The following is a 21,931-nucleotide window of genomic DNA, read 5'->3' as shown; positions in this document are numbered from 1 at the left end:
AAAATTATTATAGAACTATATCATGCAGCTAATTAATAAAAAATTTTATTCAATGTCTCTAAAATGTATGATGCTATTGGTCAGCTTTATAAACTCTGTAATTTGTTATTTCTTCTGTCATTCTCTTAAAAATTCCCTCTCTAACCTAGTTCTGTATTTATGACTTGTATTCTGTTTCTTTAAGAAAAAAAGTATCCGAGATCTTTTATAAAAGCTTCAGGCCCCACAAAACCTGGTCCTATCCCTGATCAACCCTGTTCCCCTTGCTTCCTATATTCTAGCCACATTGGATCCCTCTGTGCTCACTGCTTAAGAAAGTGCCTGGCACATAGTAATACCAGAAAAATATTTGTAGATGGATGAATGACTCAGAAACTGGAATGCTAGAATGTTAAGTCCATGAAAATATACATTTTGTCTGTTTGAGTCATTGCTACATTCCCACATCCAGAATACTGCCTGGCTTAGAGCAGGTGCACAATTCATATTTTTAAAAACGAATCCAGGCCTATTCGACTGCAGATAATGCTTCTTTCCATTGCCTCCAATTATTCCCAGCTTACAAAGCACTTTCTCAAGATCCTCTCCATAGCTCAGAGAGGTGTAATTTGTCATTTCAGAGTTAAGGTTAAAGGGAGGATCAGAGGAGGAGAAGGGACTTGCCCCAGGTCACTCCATCAGTGGCAGAACTGAAATTCAAACCCAGACTTCAAGGACCAGAGGGCCTCATCCTCTGAGGCCCTCCCAATAAGATGTCCCACAACAGGAAAACGGACGATGAAGGAGCCTGTCCTATAACCCAGAGCGGCCAGGTTCCGGAGGAATTACTCGGCATGGACACCAGGTGGCGCCCATGTATAGAGTGGTTACCCCAGGCTGATGGCCCTTGAGAAGGAACGCAAAACGTTTGTCAAAAGTCAAACTTTGAACAGCCCGTTTAATTTGTCCTCAACTGTCCTGCTTTTGCTTCCTTGGCCATTGCTCTTTGGACATGACTAGAAAAAGTCTTTTCCTCCTGGGTAGGGAAGCACCCAGTTGTCCACACCTCCTGTGTGTTTCTCCTTTATTTAGATATAGAACACTTCTGGCACTTCCGGTTACCAAATGTGTGGTTTCCCCCCACCCCCCACCCCCCACTCCAAGCAATTCTCCATGACACCAGCTGGGTGGCCTACAGTTTAACTAAGTTTGACCCTATATACCGGGAGATCCCACAGGTGAAGGGCTCGATTGTGCCCACCCCACTTCGCACGATCATGTTGACTCATTTCATTCGCTCGATAGCCCTACGAGATCATTTCTGTTATGATCCCCACTTGATAGAGGAGCAAACAAAGCAAGAAGAGTTATTTGCCTAAAGTCACAGAGTTAGTAAGTAGCAGGCCTGGGATTCAAACCCAGGCAGCCTGGTGTCAAAGCCCTCACTCCTAATCACTATATTACCCCTATGTATCGATGGGGATGATGAATGAGAAAGAGACGTGGTAGGAGGAGGCAGAGGAGGAGGAGGAGAAAAGAAAGCTCCTTGACGCTAACAACCTCCAATGTGTCCAGGGGTCAAAATCTGAGCGAACCAATCCGATTCCCTCTGTGCAGACTCTGCCGTAGAGAAATAGCAGAGGGCGAAATCTTTTGCCGTTGGAGTGGAGACCGAAAAGATGCAAAGACCAGAAAGTAAAGCCCAGGCATAGTTACGGGAAGCTGAAGCCACAAGGTAGGTCAGAACAATCCCGAGGCCCCCACCCAGAAGCTCTGATTCAGCAGGCTGGGTGGGACCCAGGTGTCAGCATTTCTAATGGGTGCCTGGGGAGCTTCCCACGAGGGACTGACGGGACCCACTCTGACAAGGCGAGTAGCAGGTCTGTGGAAGGAGAATGAACTGGTGTTTGATGGGGTGGTACTCCCTCCCCTATGCTTCCCACATTTCCCAGCCTTTTGCTGGGGCAGACCGCATGACTAATTCTGGCCAATGGGCTGTGGGCAGAAGAGACATACATCAATCACGTCTTGGCTAAAGTATCAAAGAGCCAGTGTGCGGCTCTCCAAATGTATCTTCCCTGCCATGGCATCGGGTGACCTTCCAGTCGGCTAGGTCCCCTGACCACCCTACACATGAGACGGGTGGGGTGAGCAAGAAGTGAACCTCGGTTGGGTTGAGGCCCCAAGATCTCAAGGTTTGCCTGTCACAGCCGCGGAGCTGAGCCCACCCGTCAGTACCACACTGTGACACCGCCGTGCTGGAGCCACAGAATGAACTCTTGCACATCCAGACCTGTCCTTCACCTCCGAGCGTTCCTGCCCTTGGGCGGTGATGACATCCGACCTCTCCTATCATGCCACCTGTCTTTACTATAAGCCCCACCTGAGTTAGTGCCTCTGCCTGGCAGCCAGTGTGCCCAGCCAGAAGACCCCCAGCCTTCTTGGTGTGGTGGCTTTAAGACATGTCTCCGGACTCGTTGACACCCTCCCACCAAGAGGTGGAGTGTAATTCTCTTCCTCTTGAGTAGGAGCTGGTCTTAGTGTCTGGGTCCTACCGCACAGAATGCAGTGCATGTGACACCGTGTGACTTCCAGAGCTACAGCAGAAAGGCTAGAGAGCTTCCCTCTTGGCTCCGTTTGGATGCTTGTTCCTGAAACCAGCTACCATGCTGGGAGGCCGTAGGGAGAGGTCCCGCGTAGGTATCTCAGCTGATAGCCCCCGCGAAGGTCCCAGGCAACAGCCAGCATCTGCTGCCAGACCCATGCCTTTGAGGTGAATGGGGTCACAGCCACCATGCGACAGCAACCACTTGAGGGACCGACAGCAAGAGTCGCCAGCTGAGCCCAGGCAATCCCCAGGAACACGGGAAACGCGACCTACCGTGATCATGACGGGTTGTTGCAATGAGAAAATGATTGTTGTTGTTTTACACTGGGGGGCAGTTTGGTACACACCAGTATGTAGCCACCACACCCGGGCTCTGCAAGGTGTCACCCCTGGCCCAGGACTGGAAGCTCTGGCGTCACGTAAAGGTGAGCCTCTGGCCATTTCTCATTCGTCACAGTGTAAGTCCCGGGCTGCCTGCCCTAAGCCACTCTGGCTGTCACATCTTCAATGGCTCTTCTCCCCGCTCCTCATTTTTTGGCTTCCAACCTCATCATCCTTTTTCACATTACCTCCTCTCCTCCCCCTTGGATGCGAGGCTTGGGTGTATACTCCTGTGTTGGCTGCGTTAGCTGAGAAAACCCTGGATTTTCCTTTCTGAGACCAGGATCCACATGCCTCCTCTGGTGCCTACCGTCTGTTTTGGAATACGTGATTTCCAGCCCAGCCCTCTAGGAGTCCACGCCAAAGACGCCACTTCCAGTCCAAGCCCTGATGCCCCAGCCACTGGGCTCAGTCAGACTTTGCTCTGACCGGGGATCAGGAACTGAACGTCGGTTCCAGATGCGGGGTCTTGGAGAGCAACCAATACCCCAGCAGAGGGGGAGGCTCAGGGGCTCCAGGTCTGTCTTCCTCGACTGGTGGAGGGGCGGTTGCCACGGGGTTTTGGTCTGGGGGCCCAGCTGTGGGAAGCCAGGAGAGGCAGAGGGCGCTGGTGGTTGGCCCTGGGCATGGCAGACCAGAGTCTTTCTACTTTAGAAAGACACACAGCCAGGCAGGTATCTCGTTCGATGATGCTTGCTAACAGGCTTGTCTCTCTGTGATAGTCAGAGTTTCACAAATCAGGACACAATCACACAACAGTAATGACAAGCTGCCGTGTACTAGCCTTCTCAATGCTGGGTCCAGCGATTTCTGTGCATTATCTCATTTACTCTGACAACCATCCTATGAGGTAGATATTATTATCGTCCCTTCTTTCTTTCAGATGAGGCTCAGAGAGGTTGAGTAACTAACTGAAAAAAGTAAGTCAATGGCGGAGCTGGAATGAGAACCCGGGTTAACACCCACATATGGAACCAGGAGCATGCAAGTTAAGATCCCAATGCCATACCACTTTGCACCCATTCTACTGACAGCGATGAAGAAAGTTGACAATACCAAGTGTCGGTGACAATGTGGAGCAACAGGGACTCTCAGACACTGATGTGGGAGTGTGAGTGGCCCCCACGGTGGAAAACACGTGTCTCATACCGAACCTCCAATTCAACCCTCCATTACACGCCCTGGAGAAACTCTCGTTCCCGTGGACCGAGGGACATGAACACCAGTGATCCCAGCAGCACTGATGGGGATAGCCGGAACTGCGACAGCCAGAGCCAGGCAGGAGACAGAAGCCACTCCAGTTATTTTAAGGGAGAGATTTTAATATAGAGAATTGCTAACTAGGTATAAAGTTGTTAACTGGGTGACTAAAGGGTTATAAAAAGAACTCTAAGATATAATGAAGGTAGCGCTTGCAGGAAGCGTTTGCCGCCCCCAGGGCTGAGGGTAAAAAGAGAAGAGACTGAAATTATTAAAATATAGAAACAGAGGAGGAGCCCTGGGGAGTAAACTTCAGATATTTGAGAAGGGAGCTCTGCTCAGCTGGGGCTCATGTCTGGCACAGAAGGTTCAGATGAGGCAGGAACTCAGCTTTAGGGAAGGAGGCTCCGGGCCATCCGGAGCTGGTGTCTCTGGCTCTGGGGACAGGCCCCCCCCCCACCACCCCAGGGCCGGGCTCTAGAGCCTTGAAAAGGGAATCTGTGCAGTGAGATAAATAAGCACTTCTGGCTGGGTAGTGCTCCCTGGAGCTGGGGACCGCAGGCAGCTACAGCTACAGAGAACAGAGATGAAAAAGTAAGTCTCTCCAGGCTCACCCTGCTTGCCGGTAAAGTCTAACAAAGTCCAACCCGGAGCGGCTGGTAACGCAGAGATGTGGTTTTCGGGGCCCCACCCCCAGCATCACAGAACAGGTTTGTTTTTTTTAAGTATTTCTTTTTAGGGGCGCCTGGGGGATTTAAGCATCTGACTCTTGATTTCGGCTCAGCTCATGATCTTACGGGTCGTGGGTTTGAGCCCCACATGGAGCATGGAGCCTGCTTGGGATTCTCTCTCTCTCTCCCCCCTCTCTCTCTGCCCCTACCCCGCTCACACTCTATCTCTCTCAAAGTAAATAAATACACTTAAAAAAAATTTTTTTAAGTATTTATTTTCAGTTGTGGTAAAATATAACATAAAAGTTGCCATTTTAACCATTTTTCAGCATGCGGCTCAGTGATATCAAGTATATTCACAGTGTTATGGCCCCACCACCACCACCATCCAACCATAGAACTTTTCTCATCTTGCAAAACTGAAACCGTGGACCCTTTAAACAATAACTCCCCTCTGTCCCTTCCCTAAGCTCCTGGCAGCCAATCTTCTACTCCCTGCCTCTATGGATTGACTATGCAAGGTGCCTCATACAAATGGGATCGTACAGTGTCCTTCTGTGACTGGCTCATTTCACTTAGCATCATGTCTTCAAGGTTCACCCATGTGGTAGGACGTGCCAGAATCTCCTTCCTTTTCAAGGCTGATGGATATTCCATTTTATGTACATACCACATTTTGTTTATCCTCTCAGCTGTGGGACAGAGAAGTCTTTTTTTTTATATTATCAAACACTGTCTTTTTTTATATATTATCAAACACTGTATTGTATTAAAATCCCAGGTTGGTCTGACTGTAAGCATTGTACATACAACACATTCCCCCCCCCCTTTGCCTCTGTATACAACAGCTTTACTTTTCCAAAGCCAGAAAAACAATATTCTAACAACATGCAAGTTGATTCTCAAAAATAAAAAGGCTTACCAATCATTGGACCACCGTAACACAAGGCCTTTCACATTTTCACCTGCCTTATTTTTAAAGTCTTTCTTATAGGCAGATAGAACTTGTCAAAGTTATGACTCCAGCACTGCATACGACAGAGCGTTCTGTCACAGCCCAAACCTCATTGTCTGAGGATCATTTCAGTTGCACATGAGGGCAGCCCTACTCAAGTCAGCTTAAGCAGAAACAAATAGGGTGTGTGTGGTGGAGGATGTGGTGGTGGAATTTCCTGGTTTGTGTCACTGGAAAGAATGGAGGAGTAACTCACACAATCAGGGACTAAAAAGAGCCAGCGCCCTTCCTCTCTGTCCATCTGTCCTGTGGCCCTTCCTCTACACCCCCCCCTTTTTTTTTTCCTACTGAGGTCAAGTTTTCTTCACCTGGTAGGGAGAACACATGGCCATTTGCAGCACTCCCCCGCCTTGCAACCGCAGTGGAAAGAACATCCAGATAGCGATCCCAGAGAAGGACTGTGATTGGCTCTGTTGAGTCACATGCCCTCCCGTTGGGCCAATCATGTTATTAGGGTGGTTATGAATCATTATTGGCCAGGCCTGGCCATAGGCCCATCCCTGTGGCTGGAGTGGTGACTGGGCCTGTTGCTTTCAGAGGGAGGAATGTGAAGGCCCTCTGGGAAGACAGAAAACAACTATGGAGTCACTGTGGGGTGGGGGAGGGGGCGTTAATTTACCCCAGGGCAACACCAAACATCCTCTGCGTGGAGCTCTTCCTTTGTCTTGACAATCACCTTGTGAGAAATGCCCAAGGGTAGGATTACTGCTTGCCAGAGGCCACGAATCCACTGGTGTTCACACCCGATATCTTATTTGTGCCTCACCAAAAACCCTGATGAGCCAGCTGAAAAGGAACCAAGGCCACGGAGAAGTTGAGTGATGGGTTCAAGGACGCATAGCGGATGAGGGCAGAGAGGAACCCAGAGCCCTGGCTCCCCGACTCCCATTCCAGTGCTCTCTTCCAGCAGCATCACAGTCAAAAGCTTGGACAAGCAGGGGGAGAGTTCAAGGCCCGGCCTCGGGCCTGGCCAGTCAAGGGAGGGAGCTTCGCCGGCTGTCTGCCCCTCGGAGGAGCTGGGCCAACGCCCTTGGAGGAGATGGAGGGGCAGCCCCGGCTTTCAGAGCCCGCTCGAGCTCTGATGGGGGACGTCCCTCTGCTGGACGTGGCATCGTCCCAGTGAGCACTCTTAGCACGCAGTTCCTCCAGGACCCTGTGAAGATGCCTCAGTTGTGAGCAGGCAGTCTCTGGTCCCTGAACCTGCATCTCAGCCTAGAGAGAGAATGAGGGTGAGGGGGCTGGGCAGTCCCCAGAAAGCCTGTTCCTGTCACTGGCTCCCTGGACACAAACCCACAAACCTCACAGGAGCCCTGTCCACCAAAGCCTCAGTTTCTTCATCTGCAAAGTGGAAGGCACTTGCTTCCCTTTCAAGGCTCTCAGGAGGACTGAATGCGTTTGCCCGTGCTCTAAAATACAACATGCTCAACTACCAAGCTCTGTGAGAACCTTCATCATCATCATGGTTAAAAAAAAAAAAAAATTTTAATGTTTATTTATTTTTGAGAGAGAGAGAGAGAGCATCAGTGGGGGAGGAGCAGAGAGACAGAGAGGGAGGCACAGAATCAAAAGCAGGCTCCAGGCTCTGAGCTGTCAGCACAGAGCCCGACGCGGGGCTCGAACTCACCAGCTGTGAGATCATGACCTGAGCTGAAGTCGGACGCTCAATCCGACTGAGCCACCCAGGCCGCCCCAAATGTTATTCTTATTCACAGCCCCACTCTATGCCTTAATCCTCACTGCAACAAACAAAGCCACTTTATAGGGCATTAAAGTGAAAGCGACTTCGTGTTAAAACAAAGTAGAGTATACCTTGTAACGCAGGCGGGAGGAGCCCTTTGAAACAGCGATTCTCAACATAAGGTCCAGGTCCAGGGAAAGGCTTGGGGTCCCCAAAAACCCTTTCAGGGGTCAGGGAGGTCCAAAACTACTTTCACTACAATCCTAAGACATGATTTGCCCTTTCCCTTTCATCTTCTTATGAACATAGAGTGGAGTTTTCCAGAAGGTACATGACACATGATATGGCATTTGATGGCATGCATAAGCGGTAAGAGAATCCAGCAAATTTCTATTGTAATGAGCATACTATTGTTTGGGTTTTTTAAGTTTTATTTAGTTTGAGAGAGAGAGAGAGAGAGCATGAGTGGGGAGAGAGGCAGAGAGACAGAGGATCCCAAGCAGGCTCCGCACTCCCAGCGTGGAGCCCGAGGGGGGGGGTTCGAACTCACGAACCCTGAGATCCTGACCTGAGCTGAAGTCGGTCGCCCAACCAACCGATCCACCCAGGCGCCCCTACGATCGTGTATGTGTGTGTGTGTGTGTGTGTGTGTGTGTGTGTGTTTAATGCATTAAGTAAACACTTGGCATTTCTCAGTTTGGGCTTCTCATTCTGTCAACACTGGTCAGCGTAACTCACATGATAAGATGTTAAAACTTCACTTTTCTGACTGGGGTAATTCTTACACACGATACAAAATTGCAAAGCCACAAAGGGGCATGTGGTGTAAAGTTTCCCCCACATCCTCCCACCCCATGCTGCACTTCAGTCTGCTTTCCCAAAAGGCACCCCGAGGAATGGCGTCCCTACTGTCTGTCTGTCCGTCTGTCTGTCCCTCCAAGAGGTAATTATTAACATTACTTCTCCATTAGGGGAGTATTTTCTTGTCATGACAAATTATGTCACCAATGTGAATGGAAAGCCACCACAGGCGAGCAGCAGTGGTCCCAACAGAGTAGAGAGAAAACCACCTTCTGAGAACACGGGGCCTCCCCAGGCCACCTCTTCCTTGATGTTGGGGGAAAACCTGAAGTCTGTGTTTTGTTTTTATTTTTTAATTGTAGGGTTTTCCTGATACACGTTGTCATCCAATCTTTGGCACCAGCTTCAAGCACGGGCTCCTGAGGACGCAGTCAGGCACACGGGCGTGGCCGCAGTGTTAGGGGAGGTGGGAGACTCAGTGCCTTTGGACTTGGCCGGAAACCCTGAGCAAACCGGCTTCAACAGGAGGCGGGGGGGTCCCACTCACCGGGCGATGGGTCCTGGGGGCTGGAGCTCTGCACTGAAAGCTCTTTCCTGCCTCTGAAATGAATGGCCCTTAGTCATCAGACTGGTTTGCTTTGGCACAGTTCTCTCCCCTCTTTCAGGTCCCACCAGGTGTTTGGGGGCTTCCGTGATCCCCGTCACGTAAGGGCCACGGGAGGCGGGAGGGCCCTGGACTTTTCGTCTATGGTAGCGAGTGTTACCACTCTGCTCCCTCTGCCACGCCAAGTCACTGTCCAGGGCTGATCCTTCCCTGCTGGTCAAGTGAAGCCTCTTGGCTGGGCTCCAGGGGTGTCGTTATGGAGTTATGCGACTCCCTGTGATAGAAGGCAAAATCGGCTTGACGGGGCAATTTACAAGACCGGGATCGGCAGGTGGAGACTCAAGGCCTCCCGTCTCTTGGCACATGTGGAGTGAGGTGCTTGGGCCTGGGAGGCTTCCCCCAGCCCTGCCTTGTTTTTCCTCTTTATGTGGTGAGAGAGAGGTACCTTAGCAGGTGGAAATCGGACTTTGGGTTCAGGCACCAAGCGGACTCAGCGTGGGTGCCCAGGGTTCAGGGGAGGCGTAGGGAAGGCCCCTGCCCAGCCTCTGGATCCCTGGGGACTGTGAGAAGCTGCAGCTCCGACTGATGGAGTGCCCCCCCCCCCCCCCCCCCCCCCCCCCCCCCCCCCCCCGCGCCACAAGAAGCCCTACTGGGTCAGCCCCTCCCACTGGGGGTGAGGACAGGGTTGGGTCCCAGCTGGCCTGTTACCTGGCAACCGAGGAAGGTCATTTTTGGACAATCCCACCTGTCCCTCCCCTGACTAAAAAGCTGGGCTATTGGGATCCAAACCTTGGGTGCCTTCTGAGATTCCCTGAACCACTTCTTTCTCTCTCTTGGCCGGTGTCCTCATGAGCTCTGGGGCATCCCTCTGTTTTTGGACTTGGAGAAAACAGCACGAAGAGAGGCATAAGGCCTGGCTTCCGGAGCAGCCAGCAAGGAACCAAGTAACATAATCCATGAATTCAAGGAGGGGTAATGCCCAGGGGGTGGGACCTTTACCCACAGGAAACAGGAGACAGGAGTGAGCTGGGCAAGTACAGTTTCTCCTCTGTCCCCTTCCCCCAGGGTGCAGATTCCCCTTTAACCCCTGCATCCTGCAGAGAACATTGCAGCCAGGAAAACCAGCTGCGGAGGAGAGCACTGGGCCTCTTGAGGTTCCTTCCGAAGTGGTGGCCTGCTTGGTGACACAGTGCATTGCCTCACATGGCATCGCCCTTTGCCACCACCCCCTCTTTCCCTCGTTCTCACCTCTCTAGGCTGCGCCTCCAAATGTATCGTTCGTATCCCAATCCTTGTGCAGGTTTCTTCTCTCTAGAGGGCCCGGGCTAGGACAGTGGGTGTGGCCCAACCTCCCCCCTACCCCCCACCCCCGGGGCGGAGGCTTGTGATAGCCAAGAAGACACTAAGGGAATTACACCTGCCTCCTTACCAAACTATGACAGTAACCCCCAGCAATGTCGGTTTCTATTGCCATCCCCATTTGTATGGTAAGGAAATTGAGGTTTACAGGGGTCAAGTCGCTTGCTGGAGGCCACACAGCAGCAGAGCTGGGCGCTGATCCCAGGACTCGGTGTAATTCTAAGGCCAGTCTGGCCAGGCACTGCACCCAGAGCCTCCTCCTATGTAGGCCACGACCTACTTATCCCAGCACCTGAGACGGCGATTGTGTGCTTCATGGCTGGTATCAGAGGGGAACCTGCGGGGCCTATCCCCTGGTTCCAGGCTCTGCCCCCCGACAAGGGGCCCTAGGAGGGGGGCCCAGGGAACCCAGGAAGATATGGGTGGAGTTGTCAGGTAAAAAGAAATGCAGAGGTCTTACCAGCTCCTTTCTCAGCCACTCCAGGGTCTGCCCAAGACTTGGGGTTGGCTCTTCTGCTGTTTCCATCTCAGTGTCCTTGGAGGAGACCTTGATACTGACCAGTGATGGGCCTGAGGGGCCTTTGATTTGTACAGTCTCCTACCTGCTTCAAGCAGGGAGCAGGGTCTGCCTCAGTCACTGAGGATGGAGTTAATGAGAACAGGAAGTGGCTTACGTTGGAAAATGTGGCTTTTTTTTTTTTTTTAAAGGGCTTCAGTGCCTCTTAACAGTATAGGGAGGGGAAGGAAAGAGACCACTGGGGTATGGGCACCTCAGTGCCCAGTGGTTCCGGAATCCAAGGTCTGATGCCAAGAGGATATCATAGTGACTGTAAAGCTTTAAATAATGACAATTATTACTATATTATTAATGATTAATTAATAATTATGAGACTAGGTGGCTCTTTCTGAAGGCTGGGTTTGCTCTGAGTGCCTTTATATATATCTGATCCATTTGGGGCAGATCCTGCAGCCATGTCCCTAATCCCCTCCCTCCATCCTCACCTCTCCACAGAGTCTTAATAAAGGGACATCTTCACTTTCCAGGTCCCCTTGCTCCTGGGGTGTGCTTGCTCCCATTTCTAGAAAAGGAGATCAAAGCGGAAATCTGCTGTTAGACTTCTAAGAAAACTTATCTTCCTGATAAAAGGAAAAATGTCAATGAAGCTCCCCCTTGTACTCCTACTGTCTTCTCCTTCCTTCAGCCTGGAATGTGGATGTGATGCCTGGAGCTACGGGAATCGTCTTGCAACCTAAGACAGAGACCAAAAAAAATCATGGAGACATTAGAAACCACTGAGCCACAGAATCACCAACAGCATCTGCCTATTATGTGAGACGATAAAACCTCCTTTTTAATTGGGCAAACACAGGCCAACAGATACACCATTTATTCTTCACAACATACTGTGAAGTGGGTATACTTTAGTTGTTTCTTTCAACAAACACGTATTGACATTACTACATGCCAAGTTCTGCTCTCGGCTTTGGGGATATGTCCCCGAATCAAATGTCCCTGGAGGACATCATAGTGGATAGAGAAAACAGTGATCACATTGATATTATGATGAAAATACACAGGATCTATGCCTACATAGAGTTTAAAATAACTTATTCTGTCCACATGAACGAGGGGTACCCCAAACTAAGAATTAACATGGCTGGTCTAACTTATTCTGTCCACATGAACGAGGTACCCCAAACTAAGAATTAACATGGCGGTCCCAGATAAAGAGCAGAGGGGACCAGCAAAACTCATTTCAGGGGGATTTGCCTTCAAGCCAGGCTGCACAATCTGTCCACAAAGCTTCCCTCCAGAGGACTTCAGAATTCAGAATTACGAGACGCACAAGGAAACCATCAACCATAAGGGAGAGTCAGCAGCCGCCATCGACGGCAGGGTTAGGCCCCTCTTTTCCGAGCAACTTCAAAGGAAGACAACAACAAAGTATTTTGCAAAGAATTAAATTCGTACAAGAAAGAATAAAAAGATAAGGAAAAAGCACCGTTAAAAAGGCAGACTCGGGGCACCTGGGTGGCTCTGTTGGTTAAGTGTCTGACTCTTGATTTTGGCTCAGGTCATGAGCCAAATGAATAAACATGAAAAATAAATAAACATTTTTTTTAAAAAGGCAGATTCAAAAAAGAACTAAATAGAATTTATAGAAGCAAAAATGAAGGCAAACGTGTATAAATGAAAGAAAAAAAGAGTGTACCTTTGGAGTAGTCCCAGAAGACAGAGCGAGGGTAGTGAGTACAGGACCTAGGGAGGCAGCCTGGGACTCCATGGGAGGAAACTTCTGCACAGAATTCTGCCAAGCTGGCATTCAGTGGAGTGCCCAGGGCAGTCTGGATGCTGAGGGAAGGGGAGGAGCTCCACTGGCTTGGAGGCGGGACCTGGGGCTCCTTCCAAGCATGAGATGGACCAGACAGGAAAGGGTGGCCATTCAGGAAACCAGGACACCTGGGTTGTAACCCCAGCTCTACCAAACTTTGTGTGTGAACTTGGACCTCATCCTTTCCATCTTAGGTATAATGAGATTCAAAGTAGTTACTAAATTGAGTTGTAAGAAATGTCACATTTCTTGTGCCCTGGGGTTTACAGCCTGAGATGCATTCTGTCACATGCAGAACAGATTTTGGGTGCAATTTCTCCTGGTTCCGTGGTCACTCTTTAGAACCAGAGAGGGTCCAAGAAACTCTTGTCTGCCACGTTGGCCAGAAACAATTTCTTCCAGGTTGTGTGTCACATGACCCTGTAGTGCCCCCAGCTGGAGGCAGCCATCTACAGATGGGACAGGACGGGGTGGTTTGTGGGTCACGGTGTGAAAGGAGTTAAGTCCGGGGTGGTGACCAAATGACCCAATCAGATCTTCTCTCTGAGAAGGTGAATTTGCAAAGATGGACAATCCAAACCTGGATTCTGTAACAAAGCTCTCCAAAACTCCATCCCTTCAAACAGCAGTCATTTATTTTTGCTCTTGAGTTTGTGGGTCGACTGGGATGGTCTGCGGATCTGCAGCCCCGAGCCCGCTTTGTGGAATCACTGGGTTACTGGGCGATGTTTTCCTCTTGGCAGTGGCAAAGGGTAAGAGGGCAAGTGGAACCATACAAAGCCTCTTAAAGCCTAGACTCGGGACTGCCACTGTTTTCTTTGCCACGTGCCACTGGACAAAGGGAATCACCTGGCCAAGCTCAAGGTTAAGAGGCAGGGATGTGCACTCCACCTACAAAGAGATCCTGGCGAGCATGTGGAGTTAGGGAGGAGTGGAGAAGAGGGAGCGCCAATTCTAGACCAGGAAGGAAGTTAGTTCAGGAGGGGGGGCCCTGGACCTGGGGGGCCCAGAGGGAAGGCGGCAAGCAGAAACCAGGAAGTGGCAGGAGCTGGAGGCAGAAAGAATTGCCGTGGCAGTGGCAGGAGGCACGGAAAGAACCAGAGAGATGGTGGTTTCGGAATGACGGTTGAAGGATAATCTAGGACCACCAACATTTATTGACCTTCTGCTCTAGACCAGGCATCACGCTAAGCCCTTGACATACAGAACTCCGTTTCATCCTCAAAAGCTCATGGCCGCAGTTCCCAAACCATGTGCCAAGGCACCCCAAGGGACTGCAGAATACTCACGGGGGCACTGCGAAATATTTTTAAATTTTGAGGGAGATACAAAAACCTCTAGTGGCTACTGGACAAGCTATTAAGGTGTTTGAACCAGATGTTTAACAAACAGCCCTTAGGTGTTTCTTTGAGCCTGGCACACTGTGAAGAAAATACTGAGCTTTGGGGTTAACAAACAGCCCTTAGGTGTTTCTTTGAGCCTGGCACACTGTGAAGAAAATACTGAGCTTTGGGGCGCCTGGGTGGCTCAGTCGGTTAAGCGTCTGACTTCGGCTCTGGTCACGATCTCGCAGTTCGTGAGTTCGAACCCCGCATCGGGCTCTGGGACGCCAGCTCGGGGCCTGGGAGCCCGCTTCGGATTCTGTGTCTCCCTCTGTCTGTCCCTCCCCTGCTCACGTTCTCTCTCTCTCTCTCTCAAGAATAAACAAACATTAAAAATTTTTTAAAAAATTACTGAGATGCTAAGGGTGCTGTGAACTTCTGCCTGTAAGGTCAGTACCATTGTTCTCTGCACTTCATAGTTGGTCATAGATAGATCCCATTATCAACCTCTTTTACCGATGAGGAAACTGAGGCTCAAAGTGGCATGGATTTTTCTAGGATCAACCAAGCAGGTGAACAACAGGGCTGGAACGAGAACCTGTCCTCCCTGGCCTGCATGGGAGGATCTTGCTTGATGTTACAAAGTAGTGGGGGGGGGGGGGTCGTGCAGGGGCTCAAGCCAGGCCATGTTCTGTCCCCCTGGGCAGGCCCGGTGGCTTCTCTGCCCGACACAGTAGTGGTGTTGATAGGAGCTCTTGGCACTTAGAATCTGACGCTCTGTCCTTGGCCTTTAGCACTGATGCCTCATCACCCTGGAAAGCCATTTCTCGTGGTTAACTCGTTTTGATGCATTTTCATTGATTTTTAATCCCACTCTCAAGATGCTGGCTCATAGCACATTTCACTTCACAGACGCAGCAAGGCTTGGCACACAGGGATAAGTCTGGTGGAGCCGGGAGGCCCGGAAAGGGAGAAGCTTAAATCCCTGAGGGGGGGGGGGGGAGAGGTCCTCACCAAATAAAAAAGCCAGAATGGCCATCCATTCATCATCCATGGGCAGCTAATAACATGGCTTCCATGTGCCAAAACCCTCCACTGGGTGCCGTGGGTATATACTGGTGAGCAAGAAAGACCACGCACGTGACCTCTGGGGCTTATAAGGTCCATTAGCAATCAGAGGGTTCGAAAATTGTTCTTTATACTACAAGAATGGCATAGATATAGATGTAGATATAGATATAGATATAAATTAGGTATATAGATATAGAGGATATAGATAGATATAGATATAGATATAGATATAGATATAGATATAAATTAGGTATATAGATATAGAGGATATAGAGGATATAGACATAGATATAGATATAGATATAGATATAGATATAGATATAGATATAAATTAGGTATATAGATATAGAGGATATAGATATAGATATAGATATAGATATAGATATAGATATAGATATAGATATAGATATAAATTAGGTATATAGATGTAGAGGATATAGACATAGACATAGATATAGATATAGATATAGATATAGATATAGATATAGATACAAATTAGGTATATAGATATAGAGGATATAGACATAGATATAGATATAGATATAGATATAGATATAAACATAGACATAGATATAGATATAGATATAGATATAAATTAGGTATATAGATGTAGAGGATATAGATATAGATATAGATATAGATATAGATATAGATTAGGTATATAGATATAGAGGATATAGATATAGATATAGATATAGATATAGATTAGGTATATAGATATAGAGGATATAGACATAGATAGATATAGATATAGATATAGATATAGATATAGATGATATAGATGTAAATAGACATTGAATGAATGAAATGAATTTGCAGATGAAGAAACTGCTCCACCGGAAATGTGAATTGCCCATGCAAGTCAGCAACTATGGTAAAGCAGGGTGTCCCTCAATATCCCTTCTTCCATTCACACATGCAAAAGACTACATTCCCAGACTCCCTTGCAGGTGTAAATGTGGCCACGTGACTCAATCCTGGTGGATGGGACAGGAATGGAACTGGTGGGTGCAATCTCTGGGCTGTGCCCTTAAGAAGAAGGCGGAGGAAGGTTCCTGCCCCCTCCCCTTGTCCTCCTGCGGATTGGACGTAGTGAGTGTCGGAAGGGCTGGAGGTGGAGCAGAGCCTTGGACCACAAGGTAGAAGATGGCAGAGCAACAAGATAGAAGGAACCTGGGTCTCTTGTGATCGGTGAAGCCACCAGCCAGCCTTAACTGCCAAGTGCACTTTAACATGAGAGAGAAATCAGGTCATGATTGTTCCGGGTCTCTTTATTACAGGAGTTAAGCCAGTGTCCTATAAAAACAGCAGCAGAAGCCGGGCCCTTGATTTCCCCTCCGTCACGTCCTTTCCGCAATCTCCTCCCGCCTATGTGTTTTATTTTCTCACACACGTTTTCTTGGCCATGACCTGATCTGCTCCTCTGTGAAGTTCGCAAGCACGTGGGAACATGCCAACCACAGGGAGCACAAGAATGGAGTACAGCTGGCTTGGGGGGCCCGACACCCCCTCTCCTTCTGTGGCTGCGTGTCCCCTTCCAGCAGGCCCCACTCGGGCCCAGACAAACAAGACCGGTAATCCATCACTTGTCTGCTGCCTGCGCCCTGTATCTCTGCATTCGTAGGTCCCCGAGCCCGGGCCCGGCACCCCGCGTCCTGTAGCAAATGCTCCCCGAGCCGTGTCCATATCCTCTCAACACCCACCTTCTCCGTATGTGTCCAGGCCTCCTACCGCAAAGCACGCCTGACCCTCTGCTTCGGAAACGTGCTTGACCTGTGCGGAGACCTGTACGGACCGGAGCACGGGAACAGCCCTCCGCAACGACAAGCCGCGGTCAGTGGGTAGAGACGTCCCTTCCCTCGGCGCTCGGGAATCCAGCTGGACTGAGCCTCAGCTGCCCACAGCGATCACAGGCTCGTCGATGCACCTGCAGTGTGTTAGAAGCCTTCCCTTCTCTCTCACTTTCCCATTCCATCCGCTGCGCCCCCTGGGACCACCTCCCAAATAAGGCCCCTTGCCCTCAAAAGTTTTGTCTCAGGTCTGCTTCTCAGGGAACTGAGGCCACAATACGTCCTATCCTCGGGTGCCCTGTCCACATGGGTCCCGTGCATCTCTTTCTGAGCACACCTGTGCTGCCCTTGAGTGTCCTATGCGTGGTATACTAGCCCCTGGTACACAAGTGCCCCGTATACGTGTGCCTTACACACACCTGTCCCATATCCAGGCATCACAGTCCTACATCCCTACCTCCTAGGTCAGGGGAGTGTGGCCCCTGCCCCCAACGAGGTGGTGGAGACTCGAGTGAAGCAGAATGAGACAGAGGGAAGAAGGCCCCCTTGACCCCAGCTGGCCTTGGGGGCGACTCGGATGCAAGTTGCCTGGTTCTTCCGAGCCCCGGTTCCCTCTCCTGGTGAATAAGCTCCAGCTCTAAGCTGTCCTGGGACCAGGGGAAGATGACCCAGCATGGGGACTGGTGGCACGCAGGAGGTGCTCCATCAAAGCCCCCCCTCTTTTTTTCCTGGGCCCACCTTCTCCCGAGGGGTGCTTTAAATGCAGCTAACCCAGTGCCTCCAGCGCCCGGAGCCCGTGCTGGCCTGGGGAGAAGGACCCGTGGATGAGAGAAGACGAGGTCCCTGTCCTCACGGAGCTGCCAGGTGGAGGGGCTCGCTTTTGCAGAGCCTGGGGATAGGACTCTCCATTCCCCTTCTTTTTTTCTCTCCAGGGCAGGGAGAAATCACAGCACCCAGGTTTTTCACTCCCCAAGGCCGGGAGCTTCAGACTGACCAGGTGGAGAGGAAGGAAAAGAGGGTCGAGGTGGCTGAAGAGGTAGGTGTGTGTGTGTGTGTGTGTGTGTGTGTGTGTGTGTGTGTGTGTGCGCGCGCGCCGCTCTCTCTCTCTTTCTCTCTCCAGGGCCTGATGCATACACGGCCACCACCTCATTTCCTCCGGTCCCTGAACCGTGTCCCATTACCGTGATATCAGAGCCACTCCCTAAAAGCATCAGAGCTCCAGGAAAACCAGGTGAGCCAGGATGGTACCAGAAGGTAAATATAAAACGAGTGAGCCAACCCAAACACCAGAACTCAGCAAGATGCCCAGAGATGGACGAAAGTGAGTGCGGTAGGGCACAGTAGGATGTGGCTGGAACTTGAAGTCTATCTGAGGTCCCCAAATCAATCTGGAAGTCAGAGGCCCTTGGTTCTGGTTGTACTTCTGCTAATCCTCAGTGTGGCCATAGGACAACCTTTTTTCTCTTTGGCCACTCATGTATTTTCTTTCTTTTTTTTTTTTAATTTTTTTTAATGTTTGTTCATTTTTGAGAGACAGAGTGTTAGCGGTGGGGGGGGGGGTGGCGTGGGGAGGGGGGCAGAGAGACAGGGAGACACAGAATCCGAAGCAGGCTCCAGGCTCCCAGTGGTCAGCACAGAGCCCGACGCAGGGCTTGAACTCACGAACCGCGAGATCATGACCTGAGCTGTAGTCAGACGCCCAACCGACTGAGCCACCCAGGCGCCCCCACTCATGTACTTTCTTCTCAATTTTCGCCTACTACCTCTACATTGATTTACTTATAGTGTATGTCTTTAAACTGACCATATTAGAGAGGAATGGTTCCTCTGACAGAAAATCCCAACTAATAGTGTTTCCATAAGATAGGGGTTTATTTCTCTCACAAATAAAAGTTTGGGAAACTATTCCATGATCATCTGGGATCCAGATTCCTTCAATTTTGTTGCTTCTCCATCCTAATGTGCTTCCACCTCATGGTGCGAGCTGGCTGCACAAGCTCCAGCTATCAGGTCTGCATCCCGGCAGCAGGAACAACAAAAGAAGAGAAGGGGGCATATCCACTTCCTTTGAGAACACTTAATACATGGAGTGCCTGTGTGGCTCAGTCAGTTAAGGGTCTGACTCTTGATTTTGGCTCAGGTTGTGAGATCAAGGCTGGCATCAGGCTCTGCTCTGGGTGTGGAGCCTGCTTAAGATTCTCTCCCTTTGTCTCTCTCTCTCTCTCTCTCTCTCCCTCCCTCTCTCTGCCTCTCCCCCTCGGCCCCTCCCCCACTCGCACATGTGCACGCGCTCTCTCTCTCTCAACCCCTGCCCACCCCCCACAATACATTTTGCCCACACACTACCTCCTCTGATAGTCTAATGGCTTAGTGTCCATTTGGTCACATCTAACTGCAAGGGAGGCTGGAATATGGAATCCTTATTCAAAGGGCACTGTGCCAGGTGCCCTTTCCCAGTGGGAGAAAGGGAGAGTAAATATTAGAGGAAACCAGCAGACTATGTTGCCCCAACTTTTATAGAGACTCATATTTTCTTCTGTTTCACTCTAAGCTACATTATCCACAATATCTCTGGTTTCATGAACTAGTTATATATTTTCTAAAACACATTAAAATAAATACCTCGCCATACACACACACACACACACACACACACACACACACAAATACACGCACACACACACAGATATCTGTGTATAGATATAGATACACTCTAGAGGTGCGAGACTGTTACCATCCCCGGTGATCTGTGCCTGTTGGTATTCATACCCTTATGTAGACCCCTCCCCTCGACTCTGGACTAGACTGTCACCTGCACTAAAGCAACAGAATACAGCAGAAGTGACAGTGTGCCTGTTTCAACCCTCAGCTTTAAGAAGCTCCAACAGCTTCTTCTTTCGTACCCGGGGGAGAGTCGAGGGCCATTATCAAATCTCTGACCACCTTGAGACCGCCATTGTGTGAGGAAGCCCAAGCTAATTATCTAGCGACCACGTGGAAGAGAACAGAACAATCCAGCTGACACCTGACAGTGAGAACCAAGTCCCACATACGTGGTGATGTCTGAGTGTTTCCGGCCACCTCCCAGCTGTCTGGACTGTTCCAGCTGGCACCAGGTAGAGCAGAATTGAGCTGTCCCTGCTGAGCCCAGCCCAAAACTGAGCAAATAGATGGTGGTTTTCTTTTAAGCTGTTAAGTTCTGGGATGGTTTGTTATGCAGCAATATATAACTAAAACACATTTATCTATAGAACACCTAAATGCATCATTGCTCTTTTGGAAAATGCTGGATTAAGTGGTGCTCTAATGTTCTAGAAGAGCGCACACTCTCTCTCTCAGACTCAGATATCACCAGATGGATGCACAAACAGGAAACTGATCGAAGATTGTGGCATGCCAACACGACCACAATAATCTCCCAAAGGGTCTCTGTTTCTCTCTTGTCCCACCTGGGAGTAGCTGAAGAGAGAACGTTTTTAAAATGCAGATCTGATCACAGCACTCTCCTGCTTACCACCCACGGCAGTGTGCAGAAGGGGTCTCCTCAGGTCTGACTACACACTCAGATTCCACAGATGACCACGAGCCACACTTGACGTTGACCTACTCTGAAGGATGCAGGACAGGAACCTTAGCTTGCTAGCGAGGCACTCGAAGAATGCTAGCACCAGGCACTTCTGTCAGTGGGGGCCTCATGGGAGCCAATACCTTTGCACCTGCTGGGTGATACGAGTCACCATCCTCAGGAAGCCCAAAGTACGATTTGCCACCAAGTAGTTATCATTCCTTTCAGTCCAGATGTAGTTTACCAATCTCTCTTCCTGTTTTTATTTAAATTATTATTTAAACAATTTTTTTGATGTTTAGTTTATTTTTCAGACAGAGAGAGACAGAGCATGAGCGGGGGAGGGGCAGAGAGAGAGGGAGACACAGAATCCGAAGCAGGCTCCAGGCTCCGAGCTGTCAGCACACAGCCCGACGCGGGGCTCGAACTCACAGAGGGTGAGCCGAAGTCAGACGCTCGACCGACTGAGCCACCCAGGAGCCCCTTAAATTATTTTTTTAGAACAATTTTAGATTTATAGAAAAACTGGGAAGGTAGTATAGAGAGTTCCCATATATCTGGCGCCCAGTTTCCTTATTATTAACGTCTCACGTTAGTACAGGACGCTGGTTACAATGAATGAACCAATACGTTATTAGTAGCTAATGTCCATACTTACTCAGAGTTCCTTAGTGTTCACCAGTGTCCTTTTTCTGCCCAGGATACCACACAACATGCCTCTTTAGGCTCCTCTTGGCTGTGACAGTTCCTCAGGCTTTCCTTGTTTTGGATGACCTTGACAGTCCTGAGAAGTGGTCAGGCATTCTGCAGAATGTGCCTCAACTGGGATTTGTCTGATGTTTATCTCATAAGTAGACTGGGGTTGTGGGTTTGGGGAGGAGGAACACTGAGGTAAAGTGCCATTCCCATGACATCGTATCAAGGGTACATGCTAGCAACACAACTGGCTGATGTTGACCTTGATCACGCGGCTGAGGTAGTCAGTTGGTCATGCTTCTCCCCTGTAAACTTACCCCCTCTTCCCACTGTACTCCCTGAAAAGTCACTATGCTCAGCTTACACTTCACTGGGGAGTTATGTTCCCCCTCCTTGGGGATGAAGTTATCTATACATTTGGAATTCTGTGTGGGAGATTGATCTCTTCTCCCCTCCCCCTTTTTGTTTTCGTTGGTCATACTTCAGGTTTATGATCCAGTACTGCCTTATTTTATTTGTTCAAAATTGTCCAGCTTTTGAAAGCTCTTTCAGCTGCCCCCTATATCCTTTGGCACACCCCATCAATGTGTGTGTGTGTGTTTATGTATTGCGTGTTTTTTGTATTGAAGGACTTCCTTACTTCCCGGCACTCTAACACACCCCATGCTCATCTTGTGTATGTCCTGTTCCAGTCCCAGAATCAGCTGTCTCTCCCTGATTCCTTATGTTGGTGAACGGTATTGGAGACCAAATCTGGGGACCACATGTGCTCACTGCTGTGCGCTATCACTGTCCAGGCACCTGTTTACCTACCTGGGTGCATACACATATTTATAAGCATTTCTACATGTAATCTTC

The 21,931-nt window shown here is 49.6% G+C and overlaps 1 protein-coding gene across 1 annotated transcript; it reads right to left on the bottom strand.

Annotated features, from left to right (window-relative positions):
- Positions 1–6,828: 6,828 nt before the first annotated feature.
- On the bottom strand, positions 6,829–21,566 carry CUNH20orf202 (chromosome unknown C20orf202 homolog). The gene is given in 5 exon segments (XM_053890374.1): positions 6,829–6,882; positions 6,884–7,066; positions 10,757–10,831; positions 11,299–11,546; positions 21,036–21,566. Coding segments are annotated over 4 exon segments (387 nt in total). The 5' UTR covers positions 11,374–11,546; positions 21,036–21,566.
- Between the last annotated feature and the right edge of the window lie 365 nt (positions 21,567–21,931).

Source organism: Panthera pardus, unplaced genomic scaffold, assembly GCF_024362965.1.
Source record: "Panthera pardus isolate Hobbes unplaced genomic scaffold, ASM2436296v1 HiC_scaffold_25, whole genome shotgun sequence".
Lineage (NCBI taxonomy): Eukaryota > Metazoa > Chordata > Mammalia > Carnivora > Felidae > Panthera > Panthera pardus.
This window is presented reverse-complemented; position numbering and strand designations above follow the sequence as displayed.